This window comes from Benincasa hispida, chromosome 9 (assembly GCF_027475165.1).
Source record: "Benincasa hispida cultivar pf3 chromosome 9, pf3_genome.v1.1, whole genome shotgun sequence".
NCBI classification, from domain to species: domain Eukaryota; kingdom Viridiplantae; phylum Streptophyta; class Magnoliopsida; order Cucurbitales; family Cucurbitaceae; genus Benincasa; species Benincasa hispida.
The window spans coordinates 79,542,948-79,566,095 of NC_143486.1; the positions used below are offsets into that span (position 1 = coordinate 79,542,948).

A 23,148-nucleotide genomic window follows, 5' to 3' on the forward strand; every position below is an offset into this window, starting at 1 on the left:
TATAGAGACATGTGAGTGAGGGCATCCTATACAAAGAGTTTGCATAAGACTAGACCTCGAAATAGTCACTTTTCTTTATAATGATCGTTTACTGTTAAAACTGACTATTTCAAACTAAAAGAACCTAGGATAACTCGATTTTAATCCTGAGCTAACTATGAAATCCTGTTTATTCGGAGTTATCATTTGATCTGCATAGGTGAGAGTAGTCCAACAGTACTGCTCAATAAGCCTCCCATTTTAGGGATAATATCGGGTAAATAGCTGGGAACATAGCCTTGCAAGAAGAAATTCACTCCTACCCTTCTTAGGGTTAGCAAATAGGTTGTTTTCTTAAGTGTTATTCCCAGTCTTGAACAACGGGGCCCCGCTCTCTCTTGGTAGAGAGGGACATGATTCATAAGTGGTATTATGAATCAGTTGTTTGATAGAGGGTCAGTGAGAGCTTAAGGAACAAAATATATTTACAGGGGTAAAATGGTAATTTTGACCCAACTATAAATACGAACGACCTGTGAATGATCGACTTACCGATTATGATTAAAATGGACAGAAATACATCTACAGTAGGGAGAGTGCAACTATTGAGCTATAGTGATATGTCTTGATAATTAACGAATAATAATCAATTCGGTTTAAAGAGTTTAACCATTTAATTACAGATCGTTGGACTCATGATCTGTAGATCCATTAGATCCCTCTAGTAGCTCATAAATTGGATTAATAGATTGAGTATTGTTGGAAAAAAATTTAAAATTAGACTAGTTCAATTAATTTAATTAAAAATCCCATTCAACATTCTAAAACAAAGCATATAGATATTAGACATCATTTTCTTCGAGAGCATGTGCAAAATAAGAATATTATCATTAATTATGTTAATACTGAGAACCAGGTAGCAGATATTCTTACAATGGTATTAAATGAAGAAGCCTTTTATAAAATAGACTTGCACTTGGTATTATTAGAATTGCCTAATTATGTTTGATAGGGGGAGCTTATGTGTTATAATTTATTGAGGGGAGCATTATTTGTATGATTAAGGGGGAGAAAAATCACTTGTATATCTGTTTGTTGATAACAAAAAGGGGAGAAGTATTTTTGGTATTATGGTGGTTTGTCATCATAAAAAAGGGGGAGATTGTTAGCTTTAGGGCTTCAATCAAACCAAGTATTTTGATGATAACAAACTCAGATTTTCTGTACTAACATTTTCAGTGTTTTAGAGTCACTATCTTGTAGAGCTCGGAAAGACGATTCCAACGCAATTTGAATCGCTCAAATCGGAGTCCAGACGAGAAAGTTATAAGCAAAAGAAAATTGGAGAGGAAATCCAATGTGGCAATGACATGTGGCACCTTGCTGACGTGGCATCCGACATGGCGGCTGACATGGCACACAAAGGGTCAATATTGATGACGTGGAAGTTAATATGGTGGATTACGTGGCGCTCCAACAAGTCATTTTTTGATGACGTGGCACATGATGTGGCAATGACATGGCGACCGTGGACGAATGAGATAGTGACAAGTGGCAGCTGATTTAAAAAAAAAAAAAAGAGAAATCGTTAATTGATGCGCGGATCAATAGTATGACGACACGTGGCGCGGGTTAAGATTTTTCAGCCTTTTCAAATTTGATTTCCTTCCTAAATTGTCATCCTTCAAATCCTTTTTATTCTCCAAATCTCAATAATTCCAATCTTTCAAAATTTCTCTCTTAATTACAAATCCTTTCCTTTTCTATTTTTATTCAATCTCCACTCTTCATTTGCAATCATGTCCAATGGCCAAAATTTATCTCCCTCGCCTATAAATTCGACTATGAAGAGCTTAAGACTTGATAGCTTTTGGTGTGTGTCTATGAAGAGTAAAATCAAGTGGAATTTATAGGCGAGGGGGATAAATTTTGGCCATTGGATATGATTGCAAATGAAGGGTGGAGATTGAATAAAAATAGAAAAGGAAAGGATTTGAAAAGGAATTTTGAAAGATTGGAATTATTGAGATTTGGAGAATAAAAAGGATTTGAAGGGAAAATAGGAAGGAAATCAAATTTGAAAAGGCTGAAATTTGGTGAGAATTTGGAGAAAATTGGATCAGGAAATTAAAGGAAAATAAGAAAATAAAAATAAAAAATAGTCGGATGATATGAGCACCGTGCGCACAGGGGAGGAGATTGAGCGTCACATGTCGCATTTTGTGAAGAAACCGCAGGCACGCGTCCGCGTGTGAAGCTGGGTGATCGTCACTTGTCACTATCTTATTCGTCCACGGTCGCCATGTCACTGTCACATCATGTGCCACGTCAGCAAAAATGACCAGTTGGAGTGTCACGTCATCCACCACGTCATCTGCCATGTCATCAATATTGACTGTTTGTGTGCCACGTCAGCAAGGTGCCACGTGTCATTGCCACATTGGATTTCCTTTCCAATCTTCTTTTGCTTATAACTTTCTCGTTTGAACTCCGATTTGAGCGATTCAAATTGCGTTGGAATCGTCTTTCCGAGCTCTACAAGATAGTGATTTTGAAATACTGAAAATGTTAGTACAAAAAATCTGAGCTTGTTATCATCAAAATACTTGGTTTGATTGAAGCCCTAAAGCTAACAAAACGCATCACTTCATAAACTTCATTGAGTTACAAGTCCCTGTGTTCGACCTCAGATCATCCCGAGAAACTTGCGTTCTCGTTATACTTGGCGAGAAAGCGAGAAAACTTGTGACAGGAGCGCATGGTCATCGCATACGTACTTAAACGCATTTTGTATATTTTCTAGTCCAACACATGACTGTCGACGTATGGAGATCCACGCATAATATAAGACAAGCATATTTTCCTCTCCTCTTTTTCGAACCAACAGTACTTAAGGAGTTAGATGTAACTACAGGAGCATAACGGTTATTGGTCGAGCTGTACTTACGAGCGATCTATGAAGGGTTGTCGCACTATTGATTGGTTAAGATGGACATAAAATATATCTATGGTAAGAAGAGTTCAACAATCGGTCTTTAGTGGAGTGCCTGGCAGTTAACTGATGATGGATCCCGTGACTAAATAGTTTAGTCAGTTATTCATATACCGTTGGAGCTTCGAACTACAGGTCCATAAGGTCCCTTTGGTAGCTTACTGGATTAAGTTGAGGATCAGTTCTTCGTGTTGATTTGAAATGTTCAAATTAACAAGAGGTGTTTCGATTATATATGATATGATCGGTATGGTGTATGAGATACCCTAGTGGAGGATTAATGTAAATGAGATTTACATTAAGTACCATGGAAAGAAAAAGAGTTATGGTTTATATGTTTTATGAGATGAAATATTAAAACTATAGGTTATAAATAAAGTATGATAAGTTAGTTATCATTTATATTTATAATAATATTAATTATTAAATAATTAACTATTTTTCTCTAATAATCAATTGAGTGGGAGGTTATTGGTGCTTTCATGGTAACCTAAGATAAAAGGAAAAATATTTTCCTAATTTTAGTAAGTTTTGCAAAAATTGTTTTTTGAGATTTTTCTCTCTAAAAAATATTCTCACGGAAGTTGTCAAGTAAACAAGATTTACTAAGCGACAGCTTGGACAAGGTAAATGATCGTGTAATGTTTGTAGGCGACAGACACTTAGCTAAGCGATGAGCTAAATGATCGCTTAGCTTTTGCCAAACGATTGGACATCAACCTATACGATAGGTTCTGCCATCTCCTACTTGCTCAATCATTTACATGATTGTTGATTCCTCCGTCTTCTGCCTTAAACCAAGTCCACAAGGGCCCACCCTCTAGATTTTCACACCGAGAATACCAAGGTAGCCTTCTTGGTGGTGGCATACTCAACTCGACACCGTCGAGGTGCTGTAGAGGTCGTTCGTGTTGTTGGGGTGTTCGTGACCGAGGCGATCAATGAGTTCGAGTACGTGGTGTTCGTGCAGTGTAGCGGTCGTGTTGGACGAACGTTCGTGGTTGTTGTGTTGCTGTGTTCGAGCATTCGTGATCAAAGAGCTTTGCGACGAGTTTACAAATGTGTAACGTTTCTCTTTGATCATTTGTAGTATCATGTTGTAATTTCTGTAATTAATGCATAACCGTATGTTTCTCTTTGTGACTGTAATTGTAAAGTTCATATATGATTGTAATTTGGAATAATCTTTCTGTTACTCATGGAAATCCTCATGTTCGATTTCCTACAATATCACCATGAGTTCGTTCTAAAAATGCAAGTGATTCAATCCTCACTTTAGTTGGTGATGGTCTAATTACCATTTTTCCTTGAGAACAAGCATCACATGATAATGCATTAGATTGAACAATCTTCTGCTTTTCAATGGGTGTCCATTTGAATTCTCAATAATGCTTCTCATCCTTATAGTTCCTGGATAACCTAATCTGTCATATCAAATTATAAATATGTATAGTTTCATGAACTTCAGGTTCATTGTTGCATGTGTTTCAATTACTCGTATATGAGTATAATATAATCCAGAAGATAAAGCAGACAACTCTTCTAGTATACTTTTTCATATGAGACAGTAGATATGATATAAAGATACTTCATATTATTCTTTCTATCAGTCTCAATATGATAACCATTGCAACGTATATCTTTAAAACTAAGTAAATTTCTCTTTGATTGACTAGAGAACAATGCATTATCAATTGTAAATTCTGTTCCTCTAGACAAAATAATATTTGCCTTTTCAAATCCTTCAACCAGGTTTGTAGAACCTAATATTGTATTGACTTTTGCTTCCAACGTCGTCATTTTGAAAAAATATTTTATACTTGTAAGTATTGTAGATCTTCTTTACTCATTTTTTAGTCACTGTACATATGAAAATAATCTAGGTTTCTTCATTAAAAGAAAATAATTACAATAAGAAAACACAACATTTGGAATATACAAAGGTTAACATCTACTAAGATAAAAAAAAATGGAGATGAAAAAAAATAGATATTTTCAAAGTCAAAGAAAATATTTGATGTTCCATCAATACTGTCGATTTTCTCTTCAAGAGATTCAAACAAATCCGCCACATCCAAATTTGTCATATAGGATGAGTCAAATATGTTATTATCCTGGTATGCAAAATTTGCTTCCATATTTTTCTCTTTTTCCTTCAAGGATGCTTGATAGAGATCAGTTTTGACGTACGACAGGTATGTGACCAATATCCAGTCATCGGAAGCATTTATTTTTAACACTTTTTGAATTTTTATCTTGTGGAGTTTTTCCTTCGTGATCATCATTTTGTGTGGTTCTTTTGAAATTTGAATGATTAAAATGGCCACCACGAAAATAATAATTATTTTTTCCTCTACCACAGTCACGACCTTGACCACGATTATTATTAAAATTCACAACATTCACTACAAGGAACGTTGTTAGTCCAGTTGGTTGAAATTCATGATTTTTTTTCATCCACGGTTATTAAAATTTACAACATTCACTTCAAGAAATGTTATTTCTTTAGTTTGTTGAGATTCATATTTTTTTTAAATCAATAACTCCTTATTTCATTCAGCCACGAGAAGGCATCAAATGAGTGCATAATATTTTTAAAATTTTGGAGCCTCAAGTGCATCCACTTACAACGAGTTTTATGAAGAAAAATTATTTTCTGGTGATCACATTTTTACGGCATGCAGATGTATTTTGGTATCAAACACTAATGACATATAATTATTACTATTAATATCAAATGTTACAAATTCTAATTTTGTAATATTTTTCATAGTAACACAATTATAAAATATTATATCATATTAGAAATTTAATATATATCAAATATGTAAAACAACATTTAATTTATTAATTATAACAAAGAAGAAAAAACTGGCATACCTTTAGAACCTATCTTTAGCAAGGGGAAATGAAAGAAGCTCGTGTTGATAATGTGTTGTGAACTTGAGGAGCACAACGACTATACAATACCAATAAATTGTAATATTAAAATAAATATAATATAAGATAATAATAAAATAAATTAAACATAATATATCAATAAAAAATAAAATAAATTAGCAAAATATAAAATAAGAAATTTCTCTAAATTCTCCTCTTTCTCCAATTTTCATAGAATTTCTCTGTTTTCCAAAACCCACCAAATTCCACTGTTTATAAACTATGAGCTGAATTACATAGACACTAATAATGTATAATATTGAGTCACATGGACAACCTTTAAGAAATTTCTTTATTAGAAAAACAACAAATATTAAAGATCAACAAACCACCAAATAATATATATAGATTATTTTACCACTAATTTAGTGGCACAATATCTTTTAAATAGTCATCTTAATAATTTGTCATATCTTCCTTTTCGATAAAATAATTATTTTCCTCTCTCTCGAATGGAAAAGTTTCATTTCTTCGTCGGAAATAATTTCTTCCTCACATAAATTTATAGCATATTTTTTCAAGAAATAAAATATCTTCTCTCCTTGGTAATCTCTCAGATCTCTATGATCTTTCATTATCTTAGGAACATGATCAACTTAATAGCAAATATTTATGCTAAATAAGTTTTTTTCTTTTCTTTTTTAAGTTAGAGATTTACTAAACACATAAATATTTTCGAGCATTTTCAAATTCATAATCAAACAAAAATTTTGTTAATTTAAAGTTTTTAAATTGGAACTAAATGTGTGGCTCAATACAACTAAAATAAGGAATTTATTTTTGTTTTCGATAATAAATATTTGGTTTATAAATCAAATAAGATTTAAATTGTTACCAAATAAAGAGTAAGGAAACTAAATTGTTGCAAATTGGAATTAAGTATTAAATTATTATTTTCATGTTCAAAAACCAACAATAATTTTAACAAACGATTAGAGTAATGTCTAGATTAAGAGTGGCTGAATGTTTTGACTGTGCAATCATGATCGAGAAATTTAAACTATAGATCTCATAATTATTGATATACTCTATGTCAATCAAATTATGTAATAGGATGTATACGCACGACACCATAAAAAAATTAATTTATATATTTAAATCATGTTGTAGTTTGGAAAATAGTTAACGTTACTATCTACTTTATCAAATAGAGCTTACGCACGCAAAGCAATATAATAAAATGAAATCCGAAAACGACCTACTAGGCGCGTGGACACACGCGCTTTCTTTGTGACATGGCAAAGGGAGAAATGGAGAATGTGGAAATATGCAGCGAATGAGAAGACGACACCTCCATCTTAACGATTCGCCGGTTCCCTGAAATCTCTCCGATAACTCCCTTCCCCAAGGATCACTCAAATCCATTCCTACAATTTCTTCCTCTCTTTCTCTCTATATATACTGATATTGCCGGCGGCGGCGGCGATTCGCGATGTCGGAATCGAAGGTGTTCGACGCGGCGGCGGCGACGGAGTTGGTGAAGGAGCTGAGAGGTAGTTTTGGCTCCGGCAAGACTCGGAGCTATGAGTGGAGAGTGTCGCAGCTTGAGAGTCTCTTGAAGCTCAGCGTTGACCATGAGAAAGACATTTGCGATGCGCTTTACTCTGACCTCTCCAAGCCTGCGTTGGAATCCACTATTCATGAGGTCTTCGTTCTTTCTTATACTCAACTCCTTCACTGTTCTAATGCTCTGTTTGACCTGTTCTTTTGTTCGCTTTTGATCGTTTTTTTTTTTTTTTTGTTATTGTTAATGTTTTTTATGTTCAGAGTCTATTTAGATTCGTGATATCTTCTGTTGGATGTTGTTCATAAATGTTTTGATGTGTTATTACAGTTTCTGTAGGTTGAATTATTGAACGGCACCTGTTTGTCTAAATGTCCAATCCTTTCGAATTCCTTTTGTTTTACTCCTTCAGTCTCAATCACATCCACCAAATATAGGTAATGCCTCGCAGTTGCTGTTTGTGCGGGACCTTGTGATCATTGAAGATAACTTACTGATGCCATTAATGGAAGATATTCATTAATGCTCAGTATTCGCATCAACCACATTTCAAAGTTAGAGTTTCTTATTTATTAGGCTCAATGTCCCCTCATATCAGTTGTCAAGTAGAACTCTCTCTATATTTAATAACCCATTTATATTGCATCCTTTTTAGTTGTAGTCTCCGTTTGCATTGCTCCCTTGGTAGAAAGTATTCTAAAATCTATTGAGGATCTCACGTTGCAAAGATGAAAAGACCTTTTAATTTTTATAAGATAAGTGGATTACTCCAATCCAAAATTGATTTTGGAGATGAAACTCAGGTTTATCTAATAAAATCATCTAGAAAAGTAGATACAAGAGAGAAATATTTGTTGTTTGACTGAAAAGTTAACCGAAAATATTCTAGCCTGATTGAAGTTTTCACTATAATAGTCAACACCTGATATTTATCCGATGACAATCTACTTCTAATCTTTCTAGGTTTACATTTTTAGCTGTTTGGACATGAGAGTTGTTCTCGTTTGAGAAACAGCATCTTGAAATCTTGTTGTTTTATCATTCTTGTAGAAAAAGTAAAGAGATTTGTTTGACTTATTATGCACAACTAGGAGGGTTTTGTTGATTTCAAAGATAGTTTCTACGAAGGATAGAAGTTTATTTAGGAAGTTATTTCTATGCCAGAGTTCAATAATTATCTATCAATTATCCCCTATTGCTTCAAATTGATACATAATTGAAATGGGATTTGCATAATACAATCGTTGCTTGTCTTGATGCCTACTACCTTTGGATTTTTAAATCGTATTTTTAATCCATTCCTGTCATATGGCACTACCATTAGTTTCAATTTCCTTTAATTTTATCAAGACTTCAATGGTCAGAAATTATTGAATTTTCAAACTAGGGGTAGAGGACGGTCCACCTATTTCCCCTGTTACAGTTAATTATTTCATGAAGTTTTCTTCAGCTATATTTTTGGATCCTTTGAAGTATTTTTTTCCCCTTTGAATTCATGCGTGACTTATTATGCAGATAGGTATGGTAAAAAGTTCGTGTAAATTGGCACTTAAAGAACTCAGACATTGGATGGCACCAGAGAAGGTATTTGGTGTTGCAAACTTCCAGTTGATGGGGCATCTATTTTATATATTTTTTTCATTTTCATTCCCTAAATGGGGATAACATTATGCTTTATTATCGAAGGTTCAAACCACAATTACCACTTTTCCTTCGTCTGCTGCAATTGTACCAGAACCTTTGGGTGTTGTGCTGATCATTTCTACTTGGAATTATCCATTCTGTACGTCAGTGTCAATTGTTTTCCCCATATCTTATTGAAAATCATCTGCAGCCTCGAAAATTTCTTACCAATCGATATTATAGACACTAACCATTGTTGGCCACATTTCCCAGATTTATCTCTTGATCCAGTTGTTGGAGCAATAGCAGCTGGTAATGCTGTGGTTCTAAAGCCATCAGAAATTTCTCCAGCAACATCATCTTTAATGGCAAAACTTTTTGATAAGTATTTGGATACATCTGCTGTAAAAGTTGTTGAGGGTGCTATAGCCGAAACTAATGCTTTACTGGAGCAAAGGTGGGACAAGCTATTTTATACAGGTCTGTTCCATTTAGCTTGAAAATAAAAGGGAAAGTTTGTTAACTTCGGGTGTATGATCATATCTTCTGTACTCTATTTTATACGCAAATATCTTTGGTTTCATCTCATATATGCTTTATCTATATTAAACCAAGGAAGGTATGATAAATTCAATGAAAGGTCGGTTGGCCTCTAGTTTGACACTTGAGTAATTCCAGGATCGAGTAGCTTCCAAGTGGTGATATTAATCTGCCTGTCACATCCATCTTTAAGAATTTCTAGTAATAAACTCCTTTTGGAATCATGAAAGTTGACAGTGGTGGTGATAGTAGGCAATATGTTTATAAAACTATCCTCTGGCCATTACGGGGTGTGCTGTGTCTGGTGGCTTTTCTCCCATTACCTTTTGGGCAAATCAGCTATTCTTAAAATATGCTTCTTAACTTTCAGGCAACGGAAGAGTGGGGCGTATAGTAATGGCAGCTGCTGCCAGGCACCTTACGCCAGTTGTTTTAGAGCTTGGAGGAAAATCTCCAGTAGTAGTTGATTCAAAAATCAACTTACAAGTACTTCTTTCCCCTCCCCCTCATAGCATCATTATGTTTCCAGTCGAGTTCAGTTAGCTACTAATACTAGTTGCTACCATCTTATACAAATTCAAATATTTCTATTTGTCAAAGATTGCGTGTAGGCGGATTATATCTGGGAAGTGGGGTGGTAACAATGGACAAGCATGCATTGCTCCTGATTACATCATAACTACGAAAGAATTTGCTCCGAAATTGGTAAGTTCCTTTTCTTAAATAAGTTTGGTTCGTTGCACATGCTCAATTTGGTTATCTTCAAATTCAAGTTCATATCTCTAGGTGGAGTCTCTGAAACAAGAACTGGAGAGATTTTATGGAAAGAATCCGTTGGAATCTAAGGATATATCTCGCATTGTGAATGCTAACCACTTTAATCGCTTGACCAAGCTCTTAGATGATGATGAAGTTTCTAGCAAGATTGTTCATGGAGGTGAAAAGGACAAAACCAAATTGTATGATTAATTACATTACTGGCCTACTCTTTTGTCCGTTCATCAGTTAAATATTGACTACTAAGCAACGGTACCTTTTCCATAATACAGACAGATTGCTCCCACCCTCTTATTGGATGTCCCTCGAGACTCTTTGATTATGACGGAGGAGATATTTGGTCCCTTGCTTCCTATTATCACGGTAAAACTAGTACAATTAATTATATATCTTTCTTTTTTAATATTTTTGTTTTGTCAGGTAAGATAAGGAAAAGATAGCAAAGTGATTCGATGTTTATGCCATGAAATTTTTTGCACATGATAAAATTGATTGATTCTACTAAGTACTAACCCCTCTCAAGTGTAAAAATCTGTTCTTTTACAAGAAACATTGATTGGTTGGTTGTTTTTTTCTTTCTTTTTTTTTTTTTTTAAAAAAAATTATAAATTGGGCGCTCAGGGTATTCTACTTCTGACATCGATAATAGTATACAGAAAAAAAAAAATTAATTATGTATGTTCAACAGTCAAAAAGTTAACTATAGGCATATGAATTATGATTGACCGAAACTGCTAATATTAGGAAGTTGTTCCTTTTTGTATGGAGAACTATGATGAATAATACAATCGTCATCATCTTCTTCCTCTTTTTTCTTTCTTTCCTTTACTGTTGGCTGGACTGGAGCAGGTAGACAAATTGGAGGATAGCTTCGAGATAGTGAATTCAGGCACAAAGCCACTTGCAGCCTATTTGTTTACCAACAACAAAAAGCTCAAGGAACAATTCGTGGCTTGTATCTCTGCAGGAGGTGTGGTTATCAATGACACCACCTTACATGTAAGATTTCTTTTTCTTACCAACTGAATGGAACTTTTTTTAGTCAGAATCAACTTTCGTTCAAAAAATTTTTTTGAAAGAGTAAGACATACAAAAAAAATAATAAAATAAATAAGCCCACAAAAGCACCCCTCTAAGAAAGAAGTTCTAACTAAGTAAATAAGATGTTATTGAATGAAACGATTGGTCAAATAAAATTATCTGCATTCTCATATGCCTGTAGGGTAATATCCCTTGGAATTTAATTACCATAGCTAATCTTCATGGAGTGGAAAATATGCTTAGATGATTTAAAATCTTACTGATATGAATAGTTCGAGATATCAAATTATTATTTATACTTTATTTAATAATTTTGATGTAAGTTTAGTAATTTTCAATTTTATCCATTTTGTGACCTATTAAATAGGAGTATTTTTGTAATTTTGTTGTAAACTATGATGTGATAATAATTAGAGTTATTTATTTATTTATTTATTTATTTATTTTTGGTAGGCTATTAAAGCCTTGCCTTACAGTTGTTTTAAGCAGTTTTACGATGAATTAAGTTTTAACCTTTGTGCTTCTTTTAAGTTTAGCCAGAGAACTTGAAATTTGCAATTCATGTATTGAGTTACATGCCAAGAACATTCAAGTGGGGATTAATCATCCTATATTGTGGAGTGTTTGAATCTTGAGTCAAGGAACTTATTTTTTGTCTCAAGAGGTTTGATCTTAAGGCAATCCGAGTCTAACCCAATAGTTGGGATCACATTGATTTGGGGATTCTAGTGATTGAGAATTAAAAGTTCACACATTTAAAGAGTTCTTTAATTCCAGCTAGAGTTTTCTATCACTTACTCGAGTTTCCTGATTATCCGACGATAACTGATGTTTTAATATGGTAACAATTACATGAAAAGGCCCACAATTCCTATTAGAAGCAAGTTGGCTACCATGGAAAACATTTTCTTTTAGGTATTGGCACCATTGTTAACTAGAAGTTTTGAGTTCTTATTTAGGAGTTTCTTCTTATGATTACTTTGGTAGTCATAAGTAAAATCTCCAGTGATTATTCAGCTTAAAACCAAAGATTCCTCACTAAATAAGTGAACCAAAAAGCATCTCGCATTGGTCTAATATCATGTTACTAGATCAATCTAGAATTACAAGCATTGAAGAAGAGACTGAAAATTTACATCATATGTGCAGCTTGCAGTTAGCACACTACCATTCGGAGGAGTTGGGGAGAGTGGAATGGGAGCTTACCATGGGAAGTTTTCATTTGATGCATTTAGCCATAAGAAGGCTGTTCTTTATCGAAGTTTCGTGGGCGATGTGCCGATGCGATACCCGCCTTACACAGATGGAAAGCTAAGGTTTCTGAAAGCTCTTCTTGGAGGTGGCATTTTGGGGCTCATTCGTGCTCTTCTTGGTTGGTCGTAAGCATCTTCTAACTCTCTTCTTCTTTATATATATGGCTTCTTCTCTTCTGCTGCCTTATGAACTTTTATCTTTCTATTCATTTTCAAATTTGTGCCATATTTCCCAGTTCAACAGTGTTTGAGTTGTAATCTTATAACAAGTTCGAGAATTCATTAACTATATTCAATAAAAAAATTCTATAAATTGATTCCTGTAAAAGTAATTTTGAAAAAAATCATCAAAATGAATACCAGTAAAGAGTGCTTATGAAATTATTGATTTATAATAATTATTTTTTTTTTACTAACACATTTTTATAATTATGCTTGCTTTGACAATTACACCTTTTTTTTTTTTAATTAGTTTATTTTATAGTTAAACTTATTAAAAAAAAAATTTGTGTGGGACAAAATTTCTTGCACGATCCGACTTGACCATTGGAAAGCACATTATCGGATTGCATTTTCACTCCATCTTTAATCCTCAAGAACTCTATATTCTTTTTTGTTTTATTTCTTGATTTGGACAATTGGTGTTGCAATTTCGGATTTGATTAAATCATGATTTGTTTTTTTTTTTTTGTAAGGGATAAAAGTTTATACTTAGCATTTTTTTTAATGGAAATTAAAAACATTAAAAATGTTCTTTTTGGTACTACAAATGGTGGTAATACGTAGGGATTTGTGGAGAAATGATATTTGTATGTAGATGTTTTGGCTATGGATTTAAGTCTTCTTAGTTCCATGGTAGGCGGGGGTTCGAGGAATACAAATAACCTCTGGATTTTTTCATGTGTGAGAGATTGAATCATTGACTTTTGAGATGATTATTAGTATTTTTATCAAGTTACAATCAAATTGGCAGAAGAATTTAAAAGTTTGGGATAAGAAAATTCTTCTATAATTGAGTTTCTAAGTATTTGAGTCATTACTAAATCTTACTATTTATTGCATTCACCCCAATTTATTTTAGGGTAACTGCAATCGATAGTATGTTTTGGGATAAAAACCAAGTGTATAACATCATTTTAGAAAAATTGCAAATATAGCAAATTCTATCAGCGATAGACTTCTACCGTGACTTCTATAGTAACTTCTATCGTTGATAGACTCTTACCACCTACCAACGATATGGGCTATCCTTAATAGACTATCTAAATTTTGTCATATTTGTAATTTCTACATTATGTTATATTTGTTAATACTTTGGGTCTGATTGCTATATTTGCAACTTTCCCTTTATTTTAATATATATCAATTTCAAATATAATTATTATTTCTTGTTTTAAATAAAAATTGAAATATATTTTCTAAATTTTGATTTTCAATCTAATAAGATTAACTGTACTTCATAATTATTATTTTCAAAATTTTCCATAAATTATAAAACTCATCAAACATTTATAATTCGATGTAAATAGATCGCATTACATTGAAGTGTGAATTATATAACCTTACTCTACTCACCCAAAATTTAAGTAATTGAATAAGATCACATTCACATAATTTGGGGATTATCTGAGTTTAACGATCAACCCTAGACCAACTCTAAAAGATGATAAGTAGTATGAGGACTAAAAAGCCCAACAACCCAGAGAGTTAGGTTAGGGCCTTAAGGGATGAGCATTCCAAAACAAAGGCCCTAGTTAGGTAAAGTTGAATAAATAGTCAAATAAAGTGAAGGGTTTTCTTTTTCCCTCCTTTTTTTCTCTCTCTCTTTTCCCCCTCTCAATTAAATGCAAAGAATGGATTTTTTAAAAAATCTTCTTTCACTCAAAAAGCCAAAATATAAATTACAATCAATCAAACAAAAAATATAAAAGAAATGAAATAGTGAAATCCTAAATCCAAATTCCCTTATTTAGAATAGTCAGAATCCTCTAAAATTCGACAAACATCATATCGTTGTTGGTCAGTTAATTCGGTTGGAAACTCAACCAAAAACTTAACTTTTAAGTTGCCTCTCTTATCATCTTTAAGTTTAGGCATACCTTGACCTTGAATGACCTTTTCATACCCAGGCCAAACGACGTCGTGTATCTTCAAGCTCATTGTTTCTCCTCCCAATAGAGGCACTGAAATGTTGCAACCAATCAGGGCTTTCAGTAGAGGGATCTCCACTGTTAACTCTAGGTCGTCACCTTCTCTTTTGAAATATGGGTGTCGTTTTTCAACTATCACAAACGACATGTCGGCAGGATAACTTCCAGGTCTCTCATTCCCCATTCCTTCAAATGTTATCTTAGTTCCCTTTGTCCACCCTGGCTTTATTTTTATTGTCAGTGTTTCTTCTTCCTCCATCGTTTTCCTGTCAATATATTAATAATGGAATCTCTTAATAATCATTGTTTCATGAATAGGGCCTCCCCTCAATTTATTTTAAATTAACAATATTATTTACTATAAATTTGAGGGGAAAAAAATTAGTTTCAGGGGATATACAAGCCCCCCTCAATAACCAAAAGCAATTAGATTGAACTATACATTTGTTTCTAAAACTCCCAAAATTTAAAGTTTTGAAATCAATTCCTTCACTTTTTTTTTTTTCCTTTTTGTATTAAATTCAAAGATGAATCACTCATATAATTCTTAAACAACATAGTTACTTAATCAACCAGAAAATAGATTAGTAGATAACCACCTATTTACCACCTCAAAAGTGGGAAAGTTGGTAATTCAACCTCTAACTCCACTAATTGTTGCGTTGTGTAACGGTCATGCTTGTCCAGGGCCTGTTGCCCATGGCCGCATGCCCAATCCAACCCCCTTCTAGCATATTTTCATGTCCTGTATTGTATTAGTTTAGTTAGCTTGCTTTCTTTACATTTTCATTGTAAGTGACCACTCGCCCTTTTGCATATGCAAGGGCGCCAGTTGGCTTTTTGTTCAGAATGCACTATATGGGGATAAGACTAACCATCATTTCCTCATACCCGGAGTAGTACTCTATAAAGCCGTTGTTGTTGCTTATTGCTTTCTAGTCTACTACAATCTTTCTTTCTTTATTCACACTCACAAATCTTCTTACGAAAACCTTTTCTCCAAACCCGTTTTCTAAAACCGTTTTCCCTAAAACGGGGGTGGAGGTTGCAAGAGGCACTCGGTGTGCCATCGGCAGTCCGTAATCGAGTTGGCTGGCTTGTTCGTGAGCGGGAACAAGTGCCGCACAATCGCTAAGAGAAGCTTCCGAAAGAGCGATTGTGACAGTTGGTATCAGAGCCAGGTTGGCTTATAGAGGGAAGATCAGTGATCATGTCGGCGACGAAGGACTTGAACAAGTCCCATGTGGACAGATTGGTAGAGATAGAAGAACAAATGCTCTACCTGAGAGAGGTCCCAGATAATGTTCGTTTCCTTGAGACTCGGCTACAAGAAGTTGCCGAGAAAGCCGATGGAATTGATGCGGTGGTAGGCCGCCTAGACGGATTACCCGTCAGAGAATTGATGATGAGGGTAGAGACCCTCGAGACCAAAACAGTACGGTCCGGCAACTTTGAACGAGGCGATAGCTCCTCGGGTTCTGTTGCCCACATAGAGGAGCGTGTCGAAGAGCTGGACAGCTCCCAAAAAGCAATACTTCAGATGGTAACCGACCTATCTGAAGACTTTCGATCGGCCCTGGATGTCGTCAGAGCCGAGATAGCGGATGTGAGTGCGAGGGTGAATCTCACCATCCGAGCGGTAGGGAACCAAGCCCCACCTGGGGGCGCAGTGGCAGTAAGCCGAATAAAAATCCCAGAACCGAAACCCTTCTGTGGGGTGCGAGAAGCGAAAGCCCTGGAAAATTTTATCTTCGACCTTGAGCAATACTTCAAGGCGACGAACACAGTGACTGAAGAGTCGAAAGTCACAATAGCAACGATGCATCTAATTGAAGATGCAAAACTGTGGTGGAGATCACGATTTACAGACATACAGGAAGGACGTTGCACTATTGATACTTGGGATAGATTGAAACAAGAACTTCGTTCGCAGTTCTTCCCTGAAAATGTTGAGATCTTGGCTCGACGAAAACTCAGAGAGCTAAAGCAAACAAGTAACATCAGGGACTATGTAAAACAGTTTGCAGGACTCATGTTGGACATACGAGATATGTCCGAAAAAGACAAGGTCTTTTGCTTTGTGGAGGGGCTGAAACCGTGGGCGAAAGCAAAACTATATGAACAGAGAGTACAGAATCTCCCCTCTGCCTATGCGGCAGCTGAACGACTATACGACCTTAGCACTGACTCACAAGATGTGAGGAAGCAATCAACTTCCTCAAATGAGGAAAACAGAAACAGCCGTTCCAGCCCTCCCAGGCCTGGGGGAGGAGACAAGAACATAGGGGGGGACCGTAAATCATCCCAACCGAGATCAAGAAACAACTGGCGGGGGCTGCCACAACAGCATAACAATTACAATCGCCCCCTGTCTTGTTTCATATGTAGAGGGCCACACAGGGCGTGTGAATGTCCAAATCAAACTGCGTTCAATGCTTTTCAAGCCACATTAGCCTCTACCTCCGGAGACGAGGCCGAACTAGAAGAGACGGTAACCGAGCCAGCGGCAGAAATTGAGAATCCCAGGATGGGGGCATTGAAATTCCTGTCTGCACTCCAGAAGAATATGGGAAAGGCGACGGAGCCACTAGAGAAAGGTCTCATGTATGTGGATGCTTGGGTCAACCAAAGATCGGCCAAAACCACTATGGTTGACTCTGGGGCTACCCATAACTTCATGGCGGAAACGGAAGCTCGCCGCCTGAACTTGAATTGGGAAAGAGATGCAGGAAAGATGAAAGCTGTGAATTCCGCAGCCCTACCGATTTCGGGGATAGCGAAGAGAACTCCGGTAAAGTTAGGAGACTGGAAGGGCCTCGTCGACTTCGTGATTGTCAAGATGGATGATTTCGATGTGGTACTGGGGATGGAATTCCTACTTGAACATAAAGTCATACCAGTGCCCCTCGCCAAATGCTTAGTCATTACCGGATCTACACCGACCGTAGTCCAAGCCAGTATCAAGTGGCCAAATGGAGTGAGAATGATCTCAGCCCTCCAATTGAAGAGGGGCCCAGCCCACGACGAACCCACGTTCATGACCATCCCAGTAGAATCGGTTGAGTCCACTGAAAGGAGATCCCCCAAGACGATCTATTTGTCTTGGAAGAGTATCGGGACGTCAGGCCGAAAAGCTTGCCCAAGTCCCTACCCCCACGAAGGGGGATTGACCATGAGGTTGAGTTGTGGGGCAAAGCCGCCTGCCAGGAAAGCATATCAGATGGCCCCGCCCGAATTGGCTGAGCGTCGGAAACAGTCAGACGAGTTGTTAGGTATGGCTCAGCTTAGCTTCAATAGCCAGCAGAGTTCCGCGATCGGAAAGGCGGCCCTCGAAGTGTGCAACAGACAGCCACTCAGGCCACACTTGGTGGACCACCCTTATGCAGGCAAAAGTCCTCAGGCACATAACTTCACTAAAGAGTGGAGCAAAACCCTTGAGATAGCTCGCGCCTACCTAGAAAGAGCATCAAGGAGGGTGAAGAAATGGGCTGGTAAGAAACAGAGAGCCCTTGAGTTTCAAGTTGGGGACAAGGTCCTGATCAAGCTACGACCGGGACAGTTTCGGTTCCGAGGCCAGAGAGACCAACGACTAGTAAGGAAATATGAAGGCTCAGTGGAGGTAATTGAGAAGGTCAGGAGAACCTCATATAGGGTTCAGTTACCCTCATGGATGAAGATTCATCCTGTCATCGGTGTGAACCTCCTGAAGCCCTATCATCCCGAACCCGAGGATGGACAGCGGAACATGCTAAGGCGCCCATCGGTCACGATGAAGAGTTTTGCTGAGAAAGAAGTTGCACAAATCTTGGGTAAACGTACGCGCCGTAGTGGAAGACCCAGACGAGAACTGACAGAGTTCTTAGTGAAATGGAAGGATCTCCCCGACGAAGAGATCAGTTGGGCGCGTGCCGAAGACTTGAAGAATGCAGCTCCGGCCATCGCAGGTTTTGAACAAGGTCGGTTGACGGGGACGTCAACCAATTAAGTGGGGGAGAATGTAACGGTCATGCTTGTCCAGGGCCTGTTGCCCATGGCCGCATGCCCAATCCAACCCCCTTCTAGCATATTTTCATGTCCTGTATTGTATTAGTTTAGTTAGCTTGCTTTCTTTACATTTTCATTGTAAGTGACCACTCGCCCTTTTGCATATGCAAGGGCGCCAGTTGGCTTTTTGTTCAGAATGCACTATATGGGGATAAGACTAACCATCATTTCCTCATACCCGGAGTAGTACTCTATAAAGCCGTTGTTGTTGCTTATTGCTTTCTAGTCTACTACAATCTTTCTTTCTTTATTCACACTCACAAATCTTCTTACGAAAACCTTTTCTCCAAACCCGTTTTCTAAAACCGTTTTCCCTAAAACGGGGGTGGAGGTTGCAAGAGGCACTCGGTGTGCCATCGGCAGTCCGTAATCGAGTTGGCTGGCTTGTTCGTGAGCGGGAACAAGTGCCGCACAATCGCTAAGAGAAGCTTCCGAAAGAGCGATTGTGACACGTTGCACCAGAAAGCCTATTGTACTCGAGCAAATTAGCAATGACAACAAGTAGATGCCAAACTAAAAATTCAAATGCAACTTTATAATATATTTTTTCATTCAACCGATTCAACCAAATGAGTTAAAAAGATTTTGGAGCAAAATGCAGTTTTGATTTCTGAGGTTTGAAGTTGATATCTATTTAGTCCCTAAGATTTCAAAAATGACATATTAGTTCCAAGATTTGTAAAATCATTCTAAATGATCTCTTTCTTGAATTGACTTTTAATCAATTAATGGAAAAGTGACGTGTCATTGATGAGTTGACAACTAAAAAAATTGTATATTGTATTTATATTGAGAAACATTTTTTTCCTTTTCCTCTTATCCTCTACGAGTGTTCAAATAACCCGAACAATCCAAACTACCTAACCCAAAATGTAAGGATTGGGTTGAGTTGGTTTTGTTCTTGGGTTGGGTTGAATTTTTCTATTTTTATTGGGTTGGGATGTAGGTTGGCTAAAAAAAATTGGGTTGACCCAACCCAATCCAAATTTTGTATATATATATATATATTCTTTTTTGTTTAAAATTTGATTTTTTTTGTATTGATTAATTTTTGAGTTTTTAATATTTTTCTTTTAAAATTGTTATGATATTTTCCTTTGTTTAAAGTTTATAATAAATATTATAGATATTTGGTATTTAGCATCTTAATTTAATGAGATTTTAGTTATTAATCATGTGTTGTATATAAATTTACATATTTTTCATTAAAAAAATAATAATAAATTATGACCCGACAACCCAATCCGAATTTTAAGGGTTGGGTAGGGTTGGAAACTTTATTTGGGTCATTTGGGTTGCCAATCAAACCAATCGGATTGGTCCAAAAAATACCCTCAACCCAATCCAACCCAAACCATGTACACCCTTTTTCCCTCACCTCTCTCTTCTTCCATTCTTCTCTTTCAGCCACATTCTCTCACAAATTAGAGCTAATAACAAAAAGTACCCATCAACAAATTCTAATCATGGAGTAACAAAAGAAAATAAACTAGTGATCAACAAAAGTTAGCAATTTAGAGTGCCAAATAAACTAGTTTTATTAAGCTATTGGCCCCTATTTAGACCGTGAGAACACTTGAAATAGAGCAAACAAAATCCTATTAAGAAAAAATGAAACCTTACGATCACTGAAAATAGAAACAAAAACACATAAAAGCACCCCATAAAGAAATTCAATCCCACCAAATTCAAAGTCCACCCACGGTAATATTTTTATCGAAACAACCAATCAACGGTCTGATATGTAAAAGCAGGAGGAGAAGAGTAGCAAAAATATGAATGAACTTTTGAATGCAATAGGAGAAGAATGAGAGCTAAGAGAGAAGTATAGTGAAATTATCCAAATTTTGTGTTGTGAAATTCTGGGTTTTTATTCTCAATTTTGATTGAGAGAACGTGGGAAAAGAAAGGGAGGGAGGAGCTAGGAGAGAGGGAAAGAGATAAGGAAAAATTGTTACCCAATATAAATATAATATAAAAATTAATAAATATTTTCAAGTCATTTAATTTTGTATACCCATGAATATCACATCACTTTTTCATTAATTGATTAACGAAAAAGTGAATGATTTTATCAATCTTAAAAACTAAAGTTTCATTTTTGAAACTTCATAGACCATTTTCATTAGTTGACTAACGAAAAAGTGAATGATTTTATCAATTTTGAAAACTGAAGTGCCATTTTTTAAATTTCATGAACCAAATAGATACCGGCTTCAAATCTCGAACACCAAAAAGTGTAACTTGGCCAAGATTTTGAGTTTTATATTTTTTTTGATTGCCCGTCGAATGTTATATATAATATACTAAATAAAAGAAATAAAAAGTGGGGTATTGAAAGGTAAGTCACTAAAATGATATATCAAATAATAATAGTAATAATAATAATAAATAAATAAATAAAAGGAATAATACTTTTTTGATCTTAAGTTTTGGCTCTAGTTTCTATTTGACCCCTAGGTTTTAAAATGTTAATCATTTAGTCATTAAGTTTTGAGTTTTGTTTCAATTTAGTTTCTAAATTTTAAAATGTTACTATTTTTCTCTTGAGATTTGAATTTTATTTCAATTTGGACCATGAATTTCAAGATTTTACATTTTCATCATCAATTTTCTATCAAATACTTACTTTTAATCATTGATGTCAATTTCTATTAATTAATTAAAAATAATTAGAAGAAAAATTTTAAATTTAATTTTAAAAGGATAAAAATAGTTAAACTTAATTTATTATAATTCTTTTAACGATTTTTAATTTATTAACATAAATCAATTCTAAAAGAAGGGAAAGTAAGTATTTAGTGAAAAATTAAAGTTAAAAGTATAAATATATAACATTTTAAAATTTATGGATTAAATTAAAATCAAACTCAAAACTTACGACTAAAACTTAAAATAAAAAATGCATTTTTCCAATAAATAAATAAAAGCCAAAGGGAATTGGGGTAGGGTTTTACGAAGAAGAAGAGGACAAACCCTGAGATCAAGATGAGGTCTCTTGTGACCTTAATTTTCTTCATGCACCCAAAGCAGAGCTCCTCCAGCGTGCATTCGAGCTGCTTCTCGATCGGCGCCGGCTTCAGTAAGCCGGAGGAATTCGAGAACATGATCGGCGTCGTGCTCATCCGGCTACCACTTTTTGATAGCAATGGAGAAGACGAAACCGAATCAATACTTCTCCGCCCGCTGCTCACTCGAGACGGTACCGATTCCGTGCTCCTCCGGCTCACGCTCCGAAACAGAGACGACGACGTCGACGACGGATTTTGACCTCTCCGACTCGCATTCCGTGACAGAGAAGAGACTCCGCTGTCATAGCTTCGCGGCCTGAAACTTGTCGCATCATTCTCTCTCATACTCTGACCTCCATATCTTAAGCTATGAACACTTTTCATCGTCGTCGGTCCTTCCGTTTTCTTAACTTCCTCATGATCCTGAAATCAACGATTATCTTTTATTAAACGCCTAATAAATTAGGGTTTCTCCGTCCTTTTTATCTGTTCGATCGAAATCATCAGCCACAGACCAAATCAATAATCCGTAATTAATTCGAACAAGAAAAAGAAATAACGAGGACCGAATTCGAACGATCGATTCGAATTCGAGATCTCAGATATTGCAGGCTCAATCATAAAAAAGTTTGAAATCTTCCTAATTAAGTTAGAATCGAAAGGAAGACGATGGAGATGACAAAATCCGCGGTAGCGGTATATACCTTAGAAGGTCCATTGTTACCAATGGCGTCGGAGGTGGCGTCGTGTTTGGTATCAACAACATCGGCATCCTTCTTGGAATTCTTGGCCTTAGAATGCCATTTTTTGAAGAAGGATTTGTAGGATTTGCAGAAATTTCGAAAGGAGATGCCAAGAGCCTGAGGAAGATCCACCATGAATGGGAGAGACAAAGAGGAGAAGAGAGAAAGAGAGAAAGAAAATAGAATTCTGTTGACTGTCCACACACAAAAAAAAAAAAAAAAAAAAAAAAAAAAAGGAAAAAAAAGGGGAAAAAAAATGGTTAACCAAATAACCAAGTTTTTTGAAACCGCGTTTTATTTGGGGATTCTGTTAATTAATTACGTGTCAACTTCTTCCTTGAGCTATCTAATTGTTAATTTCGAATTGTTTTTTAGGTTCTAGAATATTAGATTTTTACCAAAAATTTCGAATTTAATTTGAATTTAATTCCTTCTTAAGTTTCAATATTTTCCATTTAATTTTCAGATTACTACTTTATAATAATTATGATGTGAATGTTTTTAATTAAGTGTAATGATTTTATTAAAATTTATTTTAATTCTTAACCAAA

General features: G+C 35.6%; 2 protein-coding genes across 3 annotated transcripts; one reads left to right on the forward strand and one right to left on the reverse strand.

Moving 5' to 3' along the window:
- Window positions 1-5,841: 5,841 nt before the first annotated feature.
- LOC120086554 (uncharacterized) lies at window positions 5,842-22,873 on the reverse strand. Of its 2 annotated transcripts, none has more exons than XM_090316975.1 (3): window positions 22,559-22,830; window positions 21,820-22,277; window positions 5,842-5,930 (listed from the first exon to the last, which is right to left on the reverse strand). In XM_090316975.1, the coding sequence occupies exons 1-3, from the start codon at window positions 22,730-22,732 to the stop codon at window positions 5,867-5,869; spliced, it is 696 nt and encodes a 231-aa protein (XP_090173101.1). In that variant the 5' UTR covers window positions 22,733-22,830; the 3' UTR covers window positions 5,842-5,866. The 2 variants fall into 2 exon arrangements, with proteins under 2 accessions (XP_090173101.1, XP_038899191.1); XM_039043263.2 differs by lacking the exon at window positions 5,842-5,930 and adding an exon at window positions 14,573-15,065 and having other exon boundaries at window positions 22,559-22,873.
- On the forward strand, window positions 7,032-12,977 carry LOC120087223 (aldehyde dehydrogenase family 3 member H1-like). Its single transcript, XM_039044135.2, has 10 exons — window positions 7,032-7,556; window positions 8,931-8,999; window positions 9,102-9,198; window positions 9,312-9,518; window positions 9,949-10,064; window positions 10,179-10,283; window positions 10,365-10,537; window positions 10,628-10,718; window positions 11,205-11,354; window positions 12,546-12,977. The coding sequence occupies exons 1-10, from the start codon at window positions 7,344-7,346 to the stop codon at window positions 12,777-12,779; spliced, it is 1,455 nt and encodes a 484-aa protein (XP_038900063.1). The 5' UTR covers window positions 7,032-7,343; the 3' UTR covers window positions 12,780-12,977.
- Window positions 22,874-23,148: the final 275 nt, after the last annotated feature.

Bases quoted from the DNA above. Each gene is read 5' to 3' on its own strand.
- LOC120087223 (XM_039044135.2), top strand. From the start codon at position 7,344: ATGTCGGAATCGAAGGTGTTCGACGCGGCGGCGGCGACGGAGTTGGTG. The intron at 9,519-9,948 runs GTCTGTTCCATT...CTTAACTTTCAG, and splicing joins GGACAAGCTATTTTATACAG to GCAACGGAAGAGTGGGGCGT. The intron at 10,284-10,364 runs GTAAGTTCCTTT...TCATATCTCTAG, and splicing joins AAGAATTTGCTCCGAAATTG to GTGGAGTCTCTGAAACAAGA.
- LOC120086554 (XM_039043263.2), bottom strand. From the start codon at position 22,732: ATGGTGGATCTTCCTCAGGCTCTTGGCATCTCCTTTCGAAATTTCTGC. The intron at 22,278-22,558 runs GTATATACCGCT...CGTTGATTTCAG, and splicing joins GTAACAATGGACCTTCTAAG to GATCATGAGGAAGTTAAGAA. The intron at 15,066-21,819 runs GTTTGTCCTCTT...ATATATTGACAG, and splicing joins GACCTCATCTTGATCTCAGG to GAAAACGATGGAGGAAGAAG.